At 39.9% G+C, this 21,613-nt stretch overlaps 1 protein-coding gene across 12 annotated transcripts in view; it reads left to right on the top strand.

The window, feature by feature from the left end:
* Positions 1-21,613, top strand: part of HEATR5A (HEAT repeat containing 5A) — a 170,739-nt gene that overhangs the window by 107,871 nt on the left and 41,255 nt on the right. For all 12 annotated transcript variants that reach the window (XM_063651512.1, XM_063651509.1, XM_063651510.1 and 9 more), the window contains 4 exons: positions 1,503-1,662; positions 4,112-4,301; positions 5,279-5,448; positions 11,725-11,863. In XM_063651512.1, coding sequence (XP_063507582.1) covers positions 1,503-1,662; positions 4,112-4,301; positions 5,279-5,448; positions 11,725-11,863 — 659 coding nt within the window. The remainder of the gene's footprint in view (positions 1-1,502; positions 1,663-4,111; positions 4,302-5,278; positions 5,449-11,724; positions 11,864-21,613) is intronic.

Below are 21,613 nucleotides of genomic sequence, written 5' to 3'. Positions count from 1 at the left end.
AACAAACGGTACTTTCATGTCTTTTTTTTTTTTGAGACGGAGTCTCGCCCTGTCGCCCAGGCTGGAGTGCAGTGGCGCGATCTCGGCTTACTGCAAGCTCCGCCTCCCAGGTCCATGCCATCAGCCTCAGCCTCGCGAGTAGCTGGGATTACAGGCATGTGCCACCACCCAGCTACTTTTTGTATTTTTTTAGTAGAGATGGGGTTTCTCCATGCTGGCCAGGCTGGTCTGGAACTCCTGTCCTTGTGATCCACCCGCCTCAGCCTCCCAAAGTGCTGGGATTACAAGCGTGGGCCACTGCTCCTGGCCTGTACTTTCATTTCTATCAGTTGTATAACTTTCAATAGATTACTTAATCTTCTCAGCCAGTGTTCTTCTATTCCAGGAGGTACTGCGCTACCTACTTAAGAATGTTAAGGTAAATGAGATAGTAAATATTAAAGTAATATGGGAAAAAAGCCTACAAATAAAACTTTGTGGTTATATTAGTTATATATGTATAATAAGTTATATTAGGAGTGGTGGTGGTAGTATTGATAGCACTTTGACCTTGGAGCCTACTGAATATGTGTGTCTGATTTGAAGTCTGGAGTCAGGTTATTAACTTGGCTCTAATCCCAACTCTACCATTTGATAGTTGGTTACTTTGTGAGAGCTATTTGAGCTATCATTTTGGTTTCCTCATCTATAAACAGGAACTGATAATAGTATGAATTTCAGGGTTGTTGAGAGGATTAAAGAAGGGCTAAATATAAACCACTTAAATGAGCACACAGTACATAGAAAATTCCTAATAAACCTTAACTTCTCTTGTATTTAATTTTATTTATTTTTGATACAAGGTGTTGCTCTGTCACCCAGGTTGGAGTACAGTGGTGTGATCTTGGCTCACTGCAGCCTCGAACTCCTGGACTCCAGCAATACTCCAGCCTCAGCCTCCCGAGTGACTGGGACTACAGGCTTGTGGCACTATGCCCAGTTAATTAAAACAATTTTTTTTTTAGTAGAGACAGGGTCTCATTATGTTGTCCAGGCTGATCTCAAACTCCTGGGTTGAAGTGATCCTCCCGCCTTGGCCTCCCAAAGTGCTGAGAGTACAGGCGTAAGCTACCACACCTAGCCTATTTAACATCAAAATTAAGTTGAAACTCTATGAAATTAAAGTATCTCAGCATTTGAGTTTTTAAAATGTAACTTAATGATAAAGTAATAATAATGCTTGTCTTAAAAACCTTCTTCATGTATATATATGAAAGACATTGAAACTGTTCATGCTAAACTAATCATTAATAATATGAGGACATTTTGATTCAAAATGTTTTCCTTTGCAAGATGCCTTTCAGTTACTTCAGAATTTTTCATTAGTTAGCCAAAAATGTATTTCTAAATTTTGCAACTAACCATATAAAAAGTTTTGCCTAAGTGACAATGTACATGCATTAGTTTTTGTGTTTTTATTCTTTTGCAGTGATTACCATTTATTTTTATTTTCATATTTACAGATTGAAATCAGCAAGGGATGTGGTTACCAGAACAGGACACTCATTGGCCTTGGGGTCCCTACATAGGTATTTAGGAGGAATAAGTTCTTCTCAACACCTAAATTCTTGTATTGGAATCCTTTATACTTTGGCGCAGGACAGCACTTCTCCTGATGTGCAGGTGGGTACTTCATGTGATACTTCCCTTGAAATTCATGATTTTTAGATGATGCAGATTGTGTTTATATTGAACGTTAATAATTTATGAATATAGTTTCCTCCCATAGTAATTGTGGAAGCCATTGTTAACCTTGGTGGATTTTAAAAATTAAAATCTTCCCCCACACTCAGAGTCTGAAGTCAATTTCAGTGTGTTTTTCTGAAAATGTATCTCTGTTCCATCTTAATAATAGCATTGGGCTAGAAGTAGTGGCTCACGCCCATAATCTCACACTTCAGGACGCCGAGACGGGCAGATTGCTTGAGCTCAGGAGTTCAAGACCAGTCTGGGCAACATGGTAAAACACTGTCTCTACAAAAGATACAAAAATTAGCCGGGCATGATGGTATGCATCTGTGGTCTCAGCTACTCAGGAGGCTGAGGTGGGAGGATGGCTTGAGCCGGGGAGACAGAGGTTGCCGTAAGTCCATTTTGTGCCACTACGCTCCAGCCTAGGCAACAGAGCCAGACCCTATCTCAAAAATAATAATAATAATAGCATCTACTATTTTAAAGAGCTTAATAGGTACCAGGTGTTACGATACATTCTTCTAAGTCTCATAGTAATTCTCTTAGTCCTTGTAATAATTTATTAGGGTGTGTATAGCCCATTATGGGGAAATAAAACTGAGGCTTAAGAAGCTAAGCAACTTGCTCACAACTGAAAAGCTAATAAATCATGGAATCAGATCAAGAACACAAATCATAGACTCCAAACTCCTGTTCTTAACCACTTTACCATATCGTTGTACATATCTTACCCATTTCTGTCAATAAAATCATCATTCTCCTATCTTAATCAAATATGGAATGATTTTTATTTCTCCTGTTCTTTTACTCCCCTTCTGTCATCTTATCTGTCTCCCTTATTAATGTGTGCCAAATTACTGTCATAGCCTCCTAATTCGTCACGTTTTTAGGTCCTTTTCTTTCCAACTCTCTCTAGATATAAGGCTAAATTTGTTTTCCTAAAAGATTTTCATCTTGACACTTTCCTGCAGAAAAGCTTGACAAAGTGCTTATTGCTTCTTGAATCAACTTCTTTATTCCAGTCCCATCAACTGACCCCACAGATGTTTTCTGTTACTACCTCAAAGTGTTGACTTCTACAGATGATTTATCCACATGTCATTCTCATGTCTACATTTAACTTTTCTTTTTCTCTTCTCTCCTTACATGCCTATTTGATATTCCACATCTTTTAGTCTTTTAAGATCCAGTATAACCACCATCTCATCAAGCTTTAATCCAGTTAGTTTTCCACCTCTGAATTACCGTATTACTACTCACCGCCTCCACTTCATCTAGTACTTGACTGAATTGACTTACAAGGTTTCCATTTTTCACCCGTCTTTATATATAGTACTTTTTGCTTCTATTATATTCTTCTCTCTCTTCAAGAAGTCTATTCTGAATGTACCTAGTTTTATATTGAATACCTTTTTTGTTGTTTAATTCATATACTTTCCGTGGCTGTCAGTGTCATTTCTGAATTTTCTTGATTGCTCTCTCTCACCTAACAAATAGAAACTCATTTCTGCAGCATTTAAAGTACTGTAAGCTTTCTTATACATCCATTGATAAGAGGAATAAAACTTTTTCAGTTCATTTTCTGAAGAGAGAGCTTTTAATTTACTTCTTGTTATAGAACATTAAAACATACACAAAATTAGAAAGTATACTATAATGAATCTATTATACTCATCACCTAACTTCAGTGGTTATCAGTATAAACCAGTCTTTTTTCATTTAAACCATTGTGTGTGTGCGTGTGTGTGTGCACGTGCGTGCGCACCTGCCATAAATGTACATATCTATGTACAAACAGTACATTATGTAACCACCACCCGAAATCAAGAAACAGTCCATTATCAGTACCCCATACACACTTCTCATACTGTCTTTTAGTTAACTACCTGCCCCCACCAAGGATAACCACTATCCTAATTTGCAACAGCATAAATTAGTTTTGCTTGCTTCTATACTTTATGTAAATGGAATCATACAACATATATTCTTTTATGTCTGGCTTGCTTCACTCAACATTATGTTCAAGAGATTTGTCCATATTGTTGAATGTAATTGTAGATTTTGTTGAATCTTTTTAAAAACTTGAATTTTCATTCTTTCTATAGATTAAACAATAAACAATTTTTCAACAAACTAGATTTGATTCAAACTGTTAGCTAAAGTACCAACTATTACTTGCAATTCTTAATGATGAACTATATCATTCTAAATTGGATGATTGCCTCTGAGTTGAAAGTCCTCCATTTCTCTTTCCACATTAGTAGTAGCATACACATTTGCTGTTACTTTATCACTTGCTTCAACAAAAGAACAACTTAATGTATTTTATGTTTCTTAATGCTGCTCTAATGTTTTTAATTATTTTTCTTTGTCATTACAGACCTGGGCATTACATTCTCTATCATTGATCATTGATTCTGCTGGCCCACTCTATTATGTGCATGTGGAACCTACCCTTTCTCTTATTATAATGTTGTTGTTAAATGTGCCTCCTACTCATGCTGAAGTTCACCAAAGCCTTGGTCGCTGTTTGAATGCCCTTATTACCACGTTAGGTCCAGAGCTACAAGGTGTGCATAGCTGCTTTTATGATGTTTTACATTAAAAATAATACACATAAAAATGAATTCAGTTCCTAGTCTGTATGCTTGGCACGTGATACGTGCTGTATGTTTTGTTAAATGAATGTATAAATGCCATTCAGCCTGATTTCTCTTACCTTGAAAAGACAGAGTACAATATTTAGACAATTAGATATCTCCTAAAGATGCCTTCCTTAACAGTTAAAATGACAGACATGAAGCAGAATCATCCAAAGAGCTCTGTTCTCTATTTAAGAAATAAATGGCTAAGTCCAAAATTTCAAATATTACAAGCTATTCAAATTGCATAGTATTACATGATTATAATACATGAAAGTAATTCTTAACTAATACAAGCGAGGCTAAGTTTATTGGCAATTTCTAATTCCACTTTTTATGAAAATTTGGTATAACCTACTGATAGTCTTAGGTTCTTCTTTGCCTGATTATTTGTGTTGTAATAAACTTTTCAGATTAAGAATAACTAAAGTAGGTCAGGCGCAGTGGCTCACGCCTGTAATCCTAGCACTTTGAGAAGCTGAGGCAGGTGGATCACTGGATCTCAGGAGTTCGAGACCAGCCTGGCCAACATGGTGAAACCCTGTCTCTACTAAAAATATGAAAAATTAGCCAGGCATGGTGGTGTGCACCTGTACTCCCAGCTACTCGGGAGACCGGAGGCAGGAGAATCACTTGAACCCGGAAGCCAGGGTTGCTGTGAGCCGAAATGGCACCACTGCACTCCAGCCTGGGCAACAGACTGAGACTCTGTCAAAAAAAAAAAAAAAAAAAGAATAACTAATCTAACAATCTGTAACTTAGATTATCCCTACTTTTGTAGAAGAAATTATACGTCACAGATTCGTAGCTTAAAACTGGAAGTAAATTTTAAAACCTGTAATATATGTTTAAAGAGTAATGTTTTTATAGGCCGATTATTAAAAGCTTTCTGCTTTTTATTTTAGGTAACGGTACTTCAATTTCTACCTTAAGGACTTCCTGTCTACTGGGTTGTGCAGTAATGCAAGATAACCCAGACTGCCTTGTTCAAGCTCAGGCCATCTCTTGCCTTCAGCAGCTTCATATGTTTGCTCCACGACATGTCAACTTGTCTAGCCTGGTTAGCTGCCTCTGTGTGAGTATAAAATTGTAAACGAGCTCTTAGTTTCTTTTATTCGAATCTTAGATTTATTCCAGTACACATTTTAATTATACTCTAGACTATGTACAAAGTTATGTGTTATATATGTAGCTATTTCCCCTCAGTTCTAGTCTTTTTCGGGAATAGGAGGCAGCTTTCATGCAATCAGCTCCTAAGTCTCTCTTATATAATTTTTCTCTCATTAATGTTGAACTTGATATTTGGAATATTTATTCATAAATCAATAAACACATATTGGGTGCTTATAATGTCCCACGTACTATATAAATGCTGTAGGACATGCAAAACTCTATGTGGTCACCTGTCTTTTTTTTCTTCTTTTTCGTCTATTCTAAGTTCTTTGCATCCCAGATGGAGAAATAACACTTTTCCTTAATATTCCAGCAACATATGCATCAATATCTGGCTTCTAATATTGTATCTACTGAATGTAGAAAGATAAAGGCCATCAACCAGAAGTTCCTTTGAAGTGGTTCATTGTCATTGGTTTTGAGACTTCCCCTGGCCGGGCGCAGTGGCTCATGCCTGTAATCCCAGCACTTTGGGAGGCCAAGGTGGGCAGATCACCTGAGGTCAGTTTAAAACCAGCCTGGCCAACATGGTGAAACCCCGTCTCTACTAAAAATACAAAAATTAGCTGGGCGTGGTGGTGGGCGCCTGTAATCCCAGCTACTCGGGAGGCTGAGCCAGGAGAATCGCTTGAACCCGGGAGGTGGAGGTTGCAGTGAGCCGAGATCGTGCCATTGGCACTCCAGCCTGGGCAACAAGAGTGAAACTCCGTCTCAGGAAAAAAAAAAAAAAAAGGTTTACCATGTCACCAGTTTCTATCTAGACTTGCCTGAAAAATCGAGTTGCATTTGGAATTATAAATTGACACCATTGCTTTTCAAATTTTTCTACTCCTGCAGTGTTCGTAGCACACTCCCATTAGTAATGTGACTGTTGAAAATCATTATATAGACCTTTCATTTTCAAGCTTGAGGCAAAATATGCAGCATTTCAGAGCTTGAAAGAACCTCAGAATCTTAAAAATCTGTCATATAGATTATCCCTACTTTTGTAGAATGGTGTTTGCGTTATTAAAACCAATCTTCTCAGTAAAAAGATAAACTGAAGACCGAAAAGTTAAATAAAGTAACACATCTAGCTCACCGAAATGGTGGCTAAATCTACATTGTGGGTTTCTGGACTCCTCCTTCAGTTCTCATTTCATTATTCCATACTACCTTTGTAGATTTTATGGATAGATCTTATCTCAACTCTGCCACCTCCTAGCTGTGCGCCTTTAGGGAAGTCCATAATCTCTTCTAGCCTCAGCTACCTTGTCTGCAAAACATGAGGATTACACAAAATGCTGCTTGTAAAGGCAAATGTCTCAGGCATTTAGTTAGTACTCAATAATGGTAGTTGCCTTTGCTGTCTTGACATGTGTCAACACACAGTATATTATTATATTAATTATTGATACTGATAGTCATATAAAACTATTTATTTATTTATTTATTTTAGAGGCACAGTCTCACTTTGTCAGGCCGGAGTGTGGTGGTGCAATCATAGCTCACAGTAGCCTCGAACTCCTGGGCTCAAGTGGTCCTCCCCCCTCAGCCTCCGAAGTAGCTAGGACTACAGGAATGTACCACCACACCTAGCTAATTTTTTTTCTTTTTTGTAGAGACAGGGTCTTGCTATGTTACCCAGACTGGTCTTGAACTTCTGGTCTCAAGCCATCCTCCTGCCTCAGCCCCACAAAGTGCTGGGATTACAGGTGTGAGCCACCATGCCTAGCCCAACAAAACTTTAAAAAGAGAATGTGACTGACTTTCTGTTAGAAACTTTTGTTCCTGTATTTTTTTAGATCTGGGTCAATCATGTATTAGGGAAAACAGCACTTACAGGAAAAGGATTTTACCTGTACCATTCAGGGACTCTTCCCCAGGAATATTACTTTTATATTTGAAGAGTCATTTCCTAAAACCAGTTATTGAAAAATTTTTCACTCCTTTGCATTTGATCTTTTACTCTCCGTTTAAATTTAGTGATACTGCCATTTTTTCTTCTTATCTTATAGAAGATTTCCATTAATTACCTATAAAATTTCTCCTTTACCTGATACATGATTTTTTTTTATTAGCTAAAGTTTATTGAGAAATGAAGAACAAGAATAACCCATTAATTCATGGTGAATAAAATCTGATGAGCTGGGCACAATGGCTCACACCTGTAGTGGCCCAGCACTTTGGTAGGTCAAGGTAGAAGGATCATTTGAAACCAGCCTGGGGAACATACTGAGACCTTGTCTCTATAAAAAATTTTAAGAAAATTATCCGAGCATGGCTGTGTGCACCTGTAGTCCCACTACTACTTGGGAGGCTGAGGTGGGAGGATCACCTGAACCCAGGATGTTGAGGCAACAGTGAGCCATGATTGCACCACTGCACTCCACCCTGGGCAATGGAGCAAGACACTGTCTCAAAAATATAAATAAATAAAATCTGATCAAACTTATTAACTTTTTCCCTTTCCCAAATCAAAAAAGGGTACATATTTACTGCAGGAAAAAAAAAATAGGCATCAAAAAAAAAGTTACATATGAAAAAGAATAGAGATTATTATATTATCAGACTTTTCTTTTGGGTACATTAGAGCAAGTGAGAAAATCTGAAGTAACAGTTACAAATCGTATGTTAACTCATAATATTCAAGCTGTAAAGTGATTTTTTTAATACACAACCATAGTCAAAAATTATCACTATAGTGTGTTAATTTAGTGTCTCAATATTTTGGTTAGTAATTTATTCTGAATTTATTAGATTGAATTTATTATATTTTAGAGTATTCACCAAAGTAAGGAAATTGCATTTCATCATTAGGCAAGAATCTTACTGGGAAGTATTTTCCTTTAACTGCATGCTCTTTAACTTCCGTTCTGAACTTGGCCTTAACTACACTAGCAATTCTGAATACTCTTAGTTTTAAAACTTGGCTTCTAAGAGTTAAACTATAATTAACTTCTGATGAGGTAAACCATTAACTTTGCCTCTTGCTGGACACCTGTTCATGTGAATGCAATCCAGATCACTCCTCTCAACACTTATGTCTACTTGATTGGGTTTGATACTGAGGCTTAATCAGAGATTCCAAAGAAAAACCTAAAATTAATCACATGTACATTTTAAAATTATATATTTACGTCTTAGAGTTCTTGAGCTGACTATTTTCAAGAACTTGGCTCAACTCATTTTGTTGGAAAATAAAATATTTGTGGCAAATTTTTAAGCTGAAGCTAAGCCAATTTAAATAATAACTATCAACATTTATATTTTAATGCTTAGCTGACTGTTGTCAAAGTCATCCTAATATTTATCTTTTGGTTTTGTCATGACTGGTGTGTCATTTGTTTTTGTGCAGGAGATCTTGTTGGATAATTCTGTGTTGGTAGGTCCCTGACCCTTGATTCCTAACTTTTTTTGAGTTTTGCGGTGCTGTTTCTTTGTGTCATTTTTTGGTTGTAGATGTTTGTTTTCCTCTGCATCTCTTTTTTTAAGCGAACCATTAATGCTAAATCCAGTATGTGTAGCATGTTTCGTGGTGTTTATTTGATACCAATATAAGCAAATCCTTCCTAACCTTCTCCAGCTGGTGCACTCACTCCTTGCACTAAATTTGGTCTCATTTTTATTTAATATATTCATTTCAGAAAATAATTGTAGTTACAGTTTAATTTAATTTCTGTATTTTGCCTGCTTTGTTTGTTTGCCTTAAGTCACTGTATTCCTCTTCCCAATATAAATGCTGGAGAATGACATGGAGACATTAAGCCTCCCATTTTACTTTGTGTGACAGCCTTCAATCTTTTTTCTATCAAACAAGTAAAGGGTACTTCCAAGCATGCTTTTTCTAAAAGATGTTTGACTAGCCTGAATAAATGCTGCACCTGCTTTGTATTATATGCTTGTAAAACTCCAGTTGAAATGACTAGTAGATTTATTAACTTTTCTTTAAAATTGTCTTGTAAAGTGCTTTTTTTGTCGTTGTTAAATACAACAGTAATCTTGGGGATGAGTAAACATAATCTTTTTTATATTTTAACTTCTCTGTTATCCTAACCTGCTAACAATATAGTTTCTAAACATGGGATTACATTACACCTTGAGACTTTTCTATGAATGGCATTCCTCTCTATCCACTTTTGGGTTCATAATACAGCTTGAAGGTATAGCAGAACATACTTACAAAGCTGTTCCAGCACTCTATCCTGGGTAACAGAGCGATACCCTGTCTCAAAAAAAAAAAAAAAAAAAAACTGCTCAATGATGATATATACACAAATTTTTTCTGTTTCTTGGCTTCTGATACAATGTAGAATTTGGCTCTCTTTGCATGTATTTTTTCTTGTATATTCTTTTTTTTTTTTTTTTTTTTTTTTTTGAGACACAGTTTCACTCTGTCACCTAGGCTGGAGTGCAGTGGTGCAATCTCAGCTCACTGCAACTTCTGCCTCCCAGGTTCAAGCGATTCTCCTGCCTCAGCCTCCCCAGTAGCTGGGACTACAGGTGTGCACCACCATGCCCGGCTAATTTTTGTATTACTAGTAGAGACAGGGCTTGACCATGTTGGCCAGGCTGGTCTCAAACTCCTGACCTCAAGTGATCCACCTGCCTTGGCCTCCCTCGGTGTGAGCCATCATGCCCAGCCCTCTTCTCATATATACATATATATATATATGTTCTTGTTTTTGTTTTTGTTTTCCTGAGACAGAGTCTCTGTCGCCCAGGCTGGAGTGCAGAGGCGTGATCTCGGCTCACGGCAACCTCCACCTCCCAGGTTCAAGCAATTCTCCTGCTTCAGCCTCCCGAGTAGCAGGGATTACAGACACCTGCCACCATGCACGGCTAATTTTTTTGTATTTTTTAGCAGAGACAGGGTTTCACCATGTTGGCCAGGCTGGTTTTGAACTCCTGACCTCAAGTGATCTGCCTACCTCGGCCTCCCAAAGTGCTAGCGTTACAGACGTGAGCCACCACATCTGACACTCTTCTTATATATTCTTAATAGCTCCTACTACCTACCTTTTATTTCATCCCAAAATTTAGCCTCTGCTCTTTACAAAACTTCACCTACTTCAGTCCTGTTTTTCCCACATATGCCAAATCTAAAGATCGCCATAAAATTATGCCATTATTTCTCAAATTTTGCTTTGAAGATCACTACCATAATATACATATTTATTTTGTGGACCATACCAAACTGATCTTTACTTTCATAGTACAAAATTTAAAATCTCAACTTTATTTCATATATGAAATCACTAAGAATTTTTATCCATTAACCTTTGACTTGTAACTGAAGTATATTACCAGTCTTATCATTTGCCATGGGTCAATACAACCTATTGAGATTTACATTGCATCTGTAAGATGTGTACATATATGTATTCTATCAATACATAAATATGTATGTATATATATAAAATTTGGTGTTCTGTAATGCTTGTCTCTAGAGAGCATTTTTGGTGAATGTTTTCTGCCTTTATTTAAAAATGCATTTACTATATATGTTGTCTGATTAAAATATTATTGTTAAGAGACCACACTAATAATAACTAACATTTATTGAGCATTTACTATTTGACAGGTACTGTGGTAAGCACTTTGCATGTTACTTTGTGTTAATGTCACAATAGCCCTGAGAGATGCAATAGTGTTACAAATGAGGAAACTAAGGCACTCTAGAGGAGTTAAATAATTTGCCCACAGCTAGTAAGTGATGGATCTAGGACTCAAACTGAGACATTTTGACTCTGGAGCCTCCATTTTAACCAATATGCTGTATTGCCTATATGGATGTGTATAAATTTCTGCTTAGAGAGTGATAAAACATTATAATATAGTTGCATGAACACAAATGTATGAACTGCAACTAAATCCTTTCCGTTGTAGTTCTTTTTTTCTCTTAAAACCCTATTTACTCATATAAATCCTGCCTTCTGACAAACTGCCAAAAGACTTTTGCTTAGATTTATGAGTAGTGCATAATCTAGTACACATATTACCTATTAAGCTGTTTCTAAGTTACATAATCAAAAATATATTCTAGAATGGTTTCAAGAAGTTCTTATGTATTTATAAATTGTGTCCAGCCCGCTGATGGGCTGGACAGAATCAGGAAGGGGTCCAGTGAATATCTATTAGACTCACTGAGTGCCAACAAGAATTTTAGCTCTGTCATTCCTCAAATGGTATTTTTCAGGTGAATCTTTGTAGCCCCTACTTGTTACTGAGAAGAGCAGTACTGGCTTGCTTACGTCAGCTTGTACAAAGAGAAGCAGCTGAAGTTTCAGAACATGCTGTTATGCTTGCTAAGGATAGCAGAGAAGAGTTGACTCCAGGTAATTCTCTTGATCAAGATTATGTCCAGCCCAAATGATTATTTTTATTTTAAATTTTCCATAAATACATGAGTTTTGAAACAGTTTAAAAGTTAATATGTCTTAAACCTGCTACAAGAAAGAATTGCTAACAGTTATTCCAACCAGTGATGTTACTGATTTAGAGTGGTGGTTCTCAAACTGGTTTTCAAACCAGCAGTGTATACCTTACCTGGGAACCTGTTAGAAATGCAGATTATTGGGACCCATCCCAGACCTACTGAACCAGAAATCTGGGAGTATTACCTGGCAATCTGTATTTTTAAATCTATATTTTTACAGTCCCTATGTTAGTATAGCTGTGTGCCACATAATGGCATTTTGGTCAACAACAGACTGCACATACAACAGTGGTCCCATAAGATTATAATACCATATCTTCACTGTACTTTTTCTATGTTTTGATACACAAATGTTTACCGTTGTGTTATAATTGCCTATAGTATCCAGTACAGTAACTTGTTCTATGGGTTTGTAGCCTATGAGTAATAGGCTATGCCATATAGCCTAGGTTTGGGTAAGTTTGGGTAAGTACACTCTATGATGTTCTAGGTTTGGGTAAGTACACTCTATGATGTTTGGGTAAGCACACTCTAGGTTTGGGTAAGTACACTCTATGATGTTCACATGACAATGAAATTGCCGAACAACACATTCTTCAGAACATAATCCTATTACGCCATGCATGACTGTACTTAAGTTTGAGAGCCACTGATCTAGAGCAAGTTTTTTCACAGCAGTCAAATGAAATGGGATTAGCCCTTAAATAATTTATCACACATGCCTCTGTTTGCCGCAGAATCTCACTTTCATAAAATTTATTATAGATACGTCTGCTACAAGTTAAAGAGTTTTTAATGCACCTTCTTTTACATTTTAGAGCTGAATTAAAGGATTTCTTAGCCAGTAAGATTTAAGTGTGTATCACTTCATTTTAAAACTATGATATGAATAACCTGAATTTGCATATGAATTCAAAGAAACTATTAGCCTACAAAAATAGTAATAATAGGCCAGGTGTGGTGGCTCACACCTGTAATCTTAAGCACTTTGTGAGGCTGAGGCGAGAGGACTGTTTTAGGTCAGGAGTTCAAAAACAGCCCTGGGGGCCAGACACACTGGCTCATGCTTGTAATCTCAGCACTTTGGGAGGCCAAGATGGGAGGATGGCTTGAGGCCAGGAGTTCAAGACCAGCCTGGTCAACATAGTGAGACCTCATCTCTATTTTTAAAAATTGTATATATATATATATGTATATATAAAAATAACACCCTGCGCAACATGGCATGACCCCATCTCTACAAAAAATTTTAAAATTAGCCAGGTGTCATGGTACACATCTGTAGTCCCAGCTACTAATTAATCAGGAGGCTGAGAGAAGAGAATTGCTTGAGCCCAGGAGTTTGAGGTTGCTGTGAGTTATTATGCCACCACACTGCAGTCTGGGTTACAGATGAAAACACTGACTCCAAAAAAAAAAGTAATTATCTTACACCCTGGCTGGTCACAGTGGCTCACGCTTGTAATCCCAGTACTTCGGGAGGCCAAGGTGGGCAGATCACCTGAGGTCAGGAGTTCGAGACCAGCCTGGCCAACACGGCGAAACCCCATCTCTACTAAAAATATAAAAAATTAGCTCTGGGTGGTAGCATGCGCCTGTAGTCCCAGCTGAGAGGCTGAGGCACAAGAATCGGTTGAACCCAGGAGGGGGAGGTTGTGGTGGGCCGAAATTGCACCACTGCACTCCAGCCTGGGCACCAGAGCGAGAATCTGTCTCAAAAAATAATAATAATAATTTATATATATAGTTTTCAAAGTACCATCATACTTTTAGAAAGTTATAGACTTCACGGAGCTTTTCAGTATCTTAAGCTTTTAGGTCCATAATATATTTTACTATCAGTAATCTATGCTGTTTAAGTAACAGTTTTATTCTTAGGACATTAAAATGTTTAGGGAGCTGGGCCAGTTGTGGCGGCATGTACTTGTAGTCCCAGCTTCCTTAGAGGCTGAGGTGAGAAGATCACTTTAGCCCAGGAATTCAAGGCCAGCCTGAGCAATATAGTGAGACCTTGTCTCTAACAAAAATAAAAATAAAAACTTTTACTTCAACTTGAATTAATCAGCATGGCTGGGCCGCTATACAGGCATACCTATACACAATACCTAGTATTGTGGGTTTGGTTCCAGACCATGCAATAAAGCAAGTCAGGAATTTTTTTGTTTTCCAGTGCATATCAGAGTTATGTTTGTACTATACTGTAGTCTGCTAAGTGTGAAATAGCATTATGGCTAAAAAAGCAATGTACATACCTTAAATTAAAAATTCTTTATTGCTAAAAGATGCTAACCATCATCTGAGCCTTCAGTGAGTCATAATCTTTTTGCTGGTAGAGGGTCTTGCCTCAGTGTTGATGGCTGCTTAATCAGGGTGGTGGTTGCTAAAGGTTTTGGGGCGGGGGGTGGCTGTGGCGATTTCTTTTTCTTTTTTTTTTTTTTTTTTTCTGAGATGGAGTCTTGCTCTGTCGCCCAGGCTGAAGTGCAGTGGCACGATCTTGGCTCACTGCAAGCTCCGCCTCCCAGGTTTCCGCCATTCTCCTGCCTCAGCCTCCCAAGTAGCTGGGACTACAGGTGCCCACCACCACACCCAGCTAATTTTTTATATTTTTAGTAGAGATGGGGTTTCACCATGTTAACCAGGATTATCTCAATCTCCTGACCTCGTGATCCACTCGCCTCAGCCTCCCAAAGTGCTGGGACTAAAGGCGTGAGCCACCACACCCGGCTGGCCATTTCTTAAAATAAGACAGCAATGAAGTTTGCCGTATCCATTGACTTCCTTTCATGAAAGATTACTCTGTAACATGCAATGCTTTTTGATAGCATTTTACTTAGAGTAGAAAACTAGAATCTACTTTGAAAACTAGAATCAATTCTTTCAAACCTGCTACCACTTTATCAACTAAATTCACATACTATTCTGAATCCTTTGTTGTAATTTCAACAGTGTTCACAGCATCTTCACCAGGAGTAGTTTCAATCTGCAGAAACCATCTAGAATGATAATCCTTTCCAGAAGGTTTTCAGTTACTTTGCCTGGATTCATCCGTCTGTGGCAGCTGTAGCCTTACAAAATGTATTTTTTAAATAAGACAACTTGAAAGTCAAAATGACTCCTTAATCTGCAGAATGGATATTGTGTTAACAGGCATGAAAACAACGTTTATCTCCTTGTACGCCTCCACGAGAGCTCTTGGGTAACTAGGCGCATTGTCAGTGAGCAGTAATATTTTGAAAATAATCTTTTTTTTTTTTTTCTGAGCAGCAAGTCTTAACAATGGACTTAAAATATTCAGTAAACCCTGTTGTAAACAGATATGCTATCATCCAGACAGATTTGGCATAATTCTTTTTTTTTTTTTTTTTTGAAACAGAGTCTCTCTCTGTTGCCCTGGCTGGAGTGCAGTGGCACGACCTGGGCTCACTTCAGCCTCTACTTTCCAGGCTCATGTGATCTTTCCACCTCAGCCTCCTTGGTAGCTGGACCACAGATGAATGTCACCACACCCAGCTAAATTTTTTTTTTTTGTATTTTTTGTAGAGATGGGGTCTCACCTTGTTGCCCAGGCTGGTCTTGAACTCCTGGGCTCAAGTGATTCACCTGCCTCAGCCTCCCAAAGTGCTGGGATTACAGGTGTGAGCCACCATGCCTGGCCAATTAAGCATAATCCTAAAGAACTGTGGGATATTTGGAATGGTCAGTGAGCACTGGCATTAAAGTCACCAGCTGCATTAGCCCATCACAAGAGAGTCAGCCTATCCTTTGAATCTAGGAATTGGCTTCTCCTCTCTATCTATGAAAGTCCCAGATGGCATCTTCCAATAGAAGTCTATTTCATATACTTTGAAATCTGTTGTTTTAGGCTGAGCTCTCGCCGTTTATCCCAACACTTTGGAAGGCCGAGGTGGGTGGATCACTTGAGGTCAGGAGTTCAAGACCAGCCTGGTCAACATGGTGAAACCCCGTCTCTATTAAAAATACAAAAATTAGCCAGATGTGATGGTGGCAGGTGCCTGTAATCCCGGCTACTCAGGAGACTGAGGCATGAGAATAGCTTGAACCCGGGAGGCAGAGGTTGCAGTGAGCCAAGATCACGCCACTGTACTCCAGCCTGGGTGATAGAGCAAGACTCAGTCTCAAAAAAGGAAAGAAAAAGAAAAACTGTTGTTTTGACCTTAGCTAGGTCTTCTGGCTAACTTGATGAAGCTTCTACATCAGGATTTGCTGCTTTATCTTGCATTTTTATGTTATGGAGACAGCTTATTTCCTTAACCCCATGAACCAACGTCTGCTAGTTTCTGCCTTTTCTTCTGTAGCTTCCTCACCTCTCCCAGCCTTCAAAGAATTAAAGAGAGTTAGGGCCTTGCTCTGCATCAGGCTCAATGTTGTGGCTGATTTGAACTTTTTTTTTTTTTTTTTTTTTTTGAGATGGAGTCTTGCTGTGTCACCCAGGCTAGAGTGCAGTGGCGCGATCTTGGCTCACTGCAACATCCGTCTTCCGGGTTCAAGCGATTCTTCTGCCTCAGCCACCCGAGTAGGTGGGATTACAGGCGCCCACCACCATGCCTGGCTAATTTTTGTATTTTTAGCAGAGACAGCGTTTCATCATGTTGGCTAGGCTGGTCTTGAACTCCTGACGTTAGGTGATCTGCCCACCTCGGTCTCCCAAAGTGCTGGGATTACAGGCGTGAGCCTGATTTGAACTTCTATCCAGATCACTAAAACTTTCTCTGTGTTGGTTAATAAGGTTGTTTATCTTCCTTATCATTTGTGTGTCCACTGGAGTAGCTTTTTAAATTTCCTTCAAGAACTTTTCTTTTGCATTCACAACTTAGATAACTGGCCTAAGAGACACTTAACTTTTGATCTGTCTTGGCTTTTGACATGCCTTTCTCACTAAGCTTAAATCATTTCCAGCTCTTGATTTAAAGTGAGGGACGTGTGACTCTTCCTTTCACATGAACACTGCAAGGCCATTGCGGTGTTATTCATTGGCCTAATTTTGATACTGTTGTGTCTCAGAAAATAGAGAGGACTGATTAGAATAAAAGAGATGGGGAATGACCAGGAGAGAAAGAGAAATGGCATGGAGCAGTCAGAACACACTCAACATTTATTGAATAAATTTGCTGTTTTACATGGGCATAGTTTGTGGCACTCCAAAACAATTAAAATAGTAACATCAAAGATTACCAATCAAAGATCACTGATCACAGATCATCATAACAGATATTATAATTTTTTGAACCCAAAAGAATTATGCAGTGAACATGTTGATTCATCTACTTAATGTCTTTATGACACTTATTTTATAGACATCTCTCTCCATATACACACATAAACCTTTTGCCAAATCATCTTGAAGCAGGCCCCAGACATCATGACAGTTCACCCTAAATACTTAAGTTTGCATTTCCCAAGAAGAAGGGTATGGTTTGGCTTTGTGTCCCAATCCAAATCTCATCTTGAATTACAGTCCCCAGGTGTTGAGGGAGCGACCTAGTGGGGGGTGATTGGATCATGGGAGCGGTTTCCCTCATGGTGGTCTCATGATAGTGAGTGCGTTCTCATGAGATCTGATGGTTTCATAAGGCGCTCTTGCCCCTTCACTTCCTTCACACACACTCTCACCTGCTGCCATGTAAAACGTGCCTCTTCCCCTTCCACCATGATTGTAAGTTTTCCTGAGGCCTCCCTAACAATGCAGAATTGTGAGTCAATTAAACCTCTTTTCTTTATAAATTACCCAGTCCCAGGTATGTCTTTATAGCAGTGTGAAAACAGACTAATACAGTAAATTGGTACCAGGAGTGGGGCACTGCTATAAAGATACCCAAAAATTTGGAAGCAGCTTTAGAATTGGGAAATAGGCAGTGGTTGGAATGGTTTGGAGGGCTCAGAAGAAGACAGGAAGATGTGGCAAAGTCTGGAACTTCCTAGAGACTTGTTGAATGGCTTTGACCAAAATGCTGATAATGATGTGGACAATGGAGCCCAGGGTGAGATGGTCTTAGATTGAGTTAAGGAACTTCCTAGGAATTGTAGTAAAGGTCACTCTTGCTATGCTTAAGCAAAGAGACTGGCAGCATTTTGCTCCTGCCCTAGAGATCTGTGGAACTTTGAACTTGAGAGAGATTATCTGAAATTGGAATTTATGTTTAAAAGGGAATCAGAGGCTGGGTGTGGTGGCTCATGCCTGTAATCCCAGCACTTTGAGGGGCTGACGTGGGTGGATCACCTGAGGTCAGGAGTTTGAGACCAGCCTGGCCAAATGATGAAAACCCATCTCTACTAAAAATACAAAACTTAGCCATGCGTGGTGGTGGCACCTGTAATCCCAGCTACTGGGGAGGCTGAGGCAGGAGAATCGTTTGAACCCAGGAGGCAGAGGCTGCAGTGAGTTGAGATTGCACCACCACACTCCAGCCTGGGCAACAAAGTGAGACTCTGTCTCAAAAAAAAAAAAAAATGGTGAGGGAAGCAGAGCATATAAAAGTTTGGAAAATTTGCAGCCTGAGGATGTGATAGAAAAGAAAACCCCATTTTCTGGGGAGAAATTCAAGTGCACTGCAGAAATTTTCATAAGTAACAAGGAGTCGAATGTTAATCTTTTTTTTTTTTTTTTTTTTTTTTGAGACAGAGTCTCACTCTGTCGCCCAGGCTGGAGTGCAGTGGCGCAATCTCGGCTCACTGCAAGCTCTGCCTCCTGAGTTCATGCTATTCTCCTGCCTCAGCCTCCCGAGTAGCTGGGACTACAGGCACCCACCACAGCCAGTTAATTTTTTGTATTTTTTAGTAGAGACGGGGTTTCACTACTTGTTAGCCAGGATGGTCTCAATCTCTTGACCTCGTGATCCGCCCACCTTGGCCTCCCAAAGTGCTGGGATTACAGGCGTGAGCTACCAGCACTGGCCTCAAATGTTAATCTTAATCGCCAAGACATTGAAGAAAATGTCTCCAGGGCATGTCAAAGACCTCAGCAACAGCCCCTCCCAGAGGCCTAGGAGGGAAAAATGGTTTTATGGGTCAGACCCAGGGTCCCCCTGCTCTGTGCAGCCTTGGGAATTGTTGCCTTGTGTTCCAGCTGTTCCAGCCATGGCTAAAAGGGACCAAGGTACAGCTCAGGCCATTGCTTCAGAGGGTGCAAACCCCAAGCCCTTGGCAGCTTCTACATGGTGTTGGGCCTGCTGGTGCACAGAATTCAAGAACTGAGGTTTGGGAACTTCCACCTAGATTTCTGAGGATGCTTGGAAATGCCCAGATGTCCAGGCAGAAGTCTGCTGCAGGCGTGAAGCCCTCATGGAGAACCTCTGCTAGGGCAGTGCAAAGGGAAAATGAAGGGTCAGAGCCCCCACTGGGGCACTGCCTAGTGGAGCTGTAAGAAGAGTACCACTGTCAAGGCTGGGCATGATGGCTCACGCCTGTAATCCCAGCAGTTTTGGAGGCCAAGGCAGGTGGATCACGAGGTCAGGAGTTCAAGACCAGCTTGGGCAACATGGTGAAACCCCATCTCTACTAAAAATAGAAAAATTAGCCAGGCATGGTGGTGCATGCCTGTAATCCCAGCTACTCAGGAGGCTGAGGCAGGAGAATCACATGAACCTAGGAGGCGGAGGTTGCAGTGAGCTGAGACCATGCCATTGCACTCTAGCCTGGATGACAGAACGAGACTCCATCTCAAAAAAATAAAAAAAGAAGAGGGTCTCTTGACCCCAGAGTGGTAGATCCACTGACAGCTTACACTGTGCGCCTGAAAAAGCCACATACACTCAACGCCAGCTGTGAAAGTAGCTGGGGCAGGGGGCTATACCCTGCAAAGCCACAGGGGTGGAGCTGCTCAAGGCTGTAGGACCCCACCTCTTGCATCAGTGTTCCCTGGATATGAGACATGGAGTCAAAGGAGATCATTTCGGAGCTTTCAGATTTTATGACTGCCCCACTGGATTTTGGACTTGCATGGGGACTGTAGCCCAATTTCTCCCATTTGGGACAAGAGCATTTACCCAATGCCTGTTCCCCCATTGTATCTAGGAAGTAACTAACTTGCTTTTGATTTTACAGGCTCATAGGCCAAAGTGACTTGCCTTGTCTCAGATGAAACTTTGGACTATGGACTTTTGAGTTAATGCTGAAAGGAATTAAGACTTTGGGAGACTGTTGGGAAGGCATGATTGGTTTTGAAATGTGGACATAAGACTTGGGAGGGGCCAGGGGTGGAATGATATGGCTTGGCTTTGTGTCCCCACCCAAGTCTCATTTTCAATTATAATCCCCAGTTGTTGAAGGAGGTACCTGGTGGGAGGTAATTGGATCATGGGGACGGTTTCCCCCATGCTGTTCTCGTGATAGTGAGTTCTCACAAGATCTGATGGTTTTATAAGGGGCTCTTCCCCCTTTGCCTCCTTCACATGCTCTCTTTTGCTTGCTGCCATGTAAGACATGCGTCTTCCCCTTCCACCATGATTGTATGTTTCCTGAGGCCTCCCCAGTCATGTGGAACTGTGAGTCAATGAAACCTCTTTTTTTTTTTTCCTTTTCTTTCAAGACAGAGTCTCACTCCGTCTCCCAGGCTGGAGTGCAATGGTGCAATCTTGGCCTACTGCAAGCTCTGCCTCCTGGGTTCAAGCGATTCTCCTGCCTCAGCTGCCCAAGTAGCTAGGATTACAGGCACCTGCCACCACGCCCGGCTAGTTTTTTGTATTTTTAGTGAGATGGGGTTTCACCATGTTGGCCAGGCTGGTCTCAAACTCCTGACCTCAGGTGATCCACCTGCCTCAGCCTCCCAAAGTGCTGGGATTATGGGCATGAGCCACTGTGCCTGGCCTGAAACCTCTTTTTTAAATAAATTACCCAGTCTTGGGTATGTCTTTGTAGCAGTGTGAAAATGGACCAATGTGAAGGACATATCCGTACATGATCACACACCTAAGAAAATCAATATTGATTTGCAGCCCTCACACACATTTCCCTAGTCATCAAAAAATGTCCTTTATGATTCCTCCCCCCTCACTGCCACCTAAGTCTAAGATCCAGTCATGACTCACATTACCTTAGCTATTATATCTTGTTAGATCCCTAATCTGAAACATTTCTATCACCTCCTTCTAATATTTAAAAGATAATTTCTCTGTTAAAATAGTCTAATACCAATAAAACAAAACACCCACAAAGGCCAGGCACAGTGGCTCACTCCTACAATCCCAACACTTTGGGAGGCCGAGGTGGGTGGATCTGAGGTCAGGAGTTCGAGACCAGCCTGGCCAACATGGTGAAACCTCGTCTCTACAAGGTAATACAAAAAAAAATTAGCTGGGCATGGTAGCACATGCCTGTAATCCCAGCTACTAGAGAGGCTGAGGCAGGAGAATTGCTTGAACTCAGGAGGCAGAGATTGCAGTGAGATTGTACCACTGTACTCCAACCTGGGCGACAGAGCAAGACTCTGTCTCCAAAAAAATAAATAAATAAAATAGTCTACTAATAATATAACCTTTCAAATCTACATGCTTTCATAAATGCTAGATGAGTTAACTCTTCAAGAGAAAATGTATTTGTCCTTTTGGCATTTTCAGAATTAAAGGTAATAATAGATGCTAGATCAAGGCTAGTATTTCCCCTTTGAGGTATTACTTTGTAGTGAGAATATTGT

The sequence above is a fragment of the Pongo pygmaeus genome, chromosome 15 (genome assembly GCF_028885625.2).
Source record: "Pongo pygmaeus isolate AG05252 chromosome 15, NHGRI_mPonPyg2-v2.0_pri, whole genome shotgun sequence".
Taxonomy (NCBI): domain Eukaryota; kingdom Metazoa; phylum Chordata; class Mammalia; order Primates; family Hominidae; genus Pongo; species Pongo pygmaeus.
This window is presented reverse-complemented; position numbering and strand designations above follow the sequence as displayed.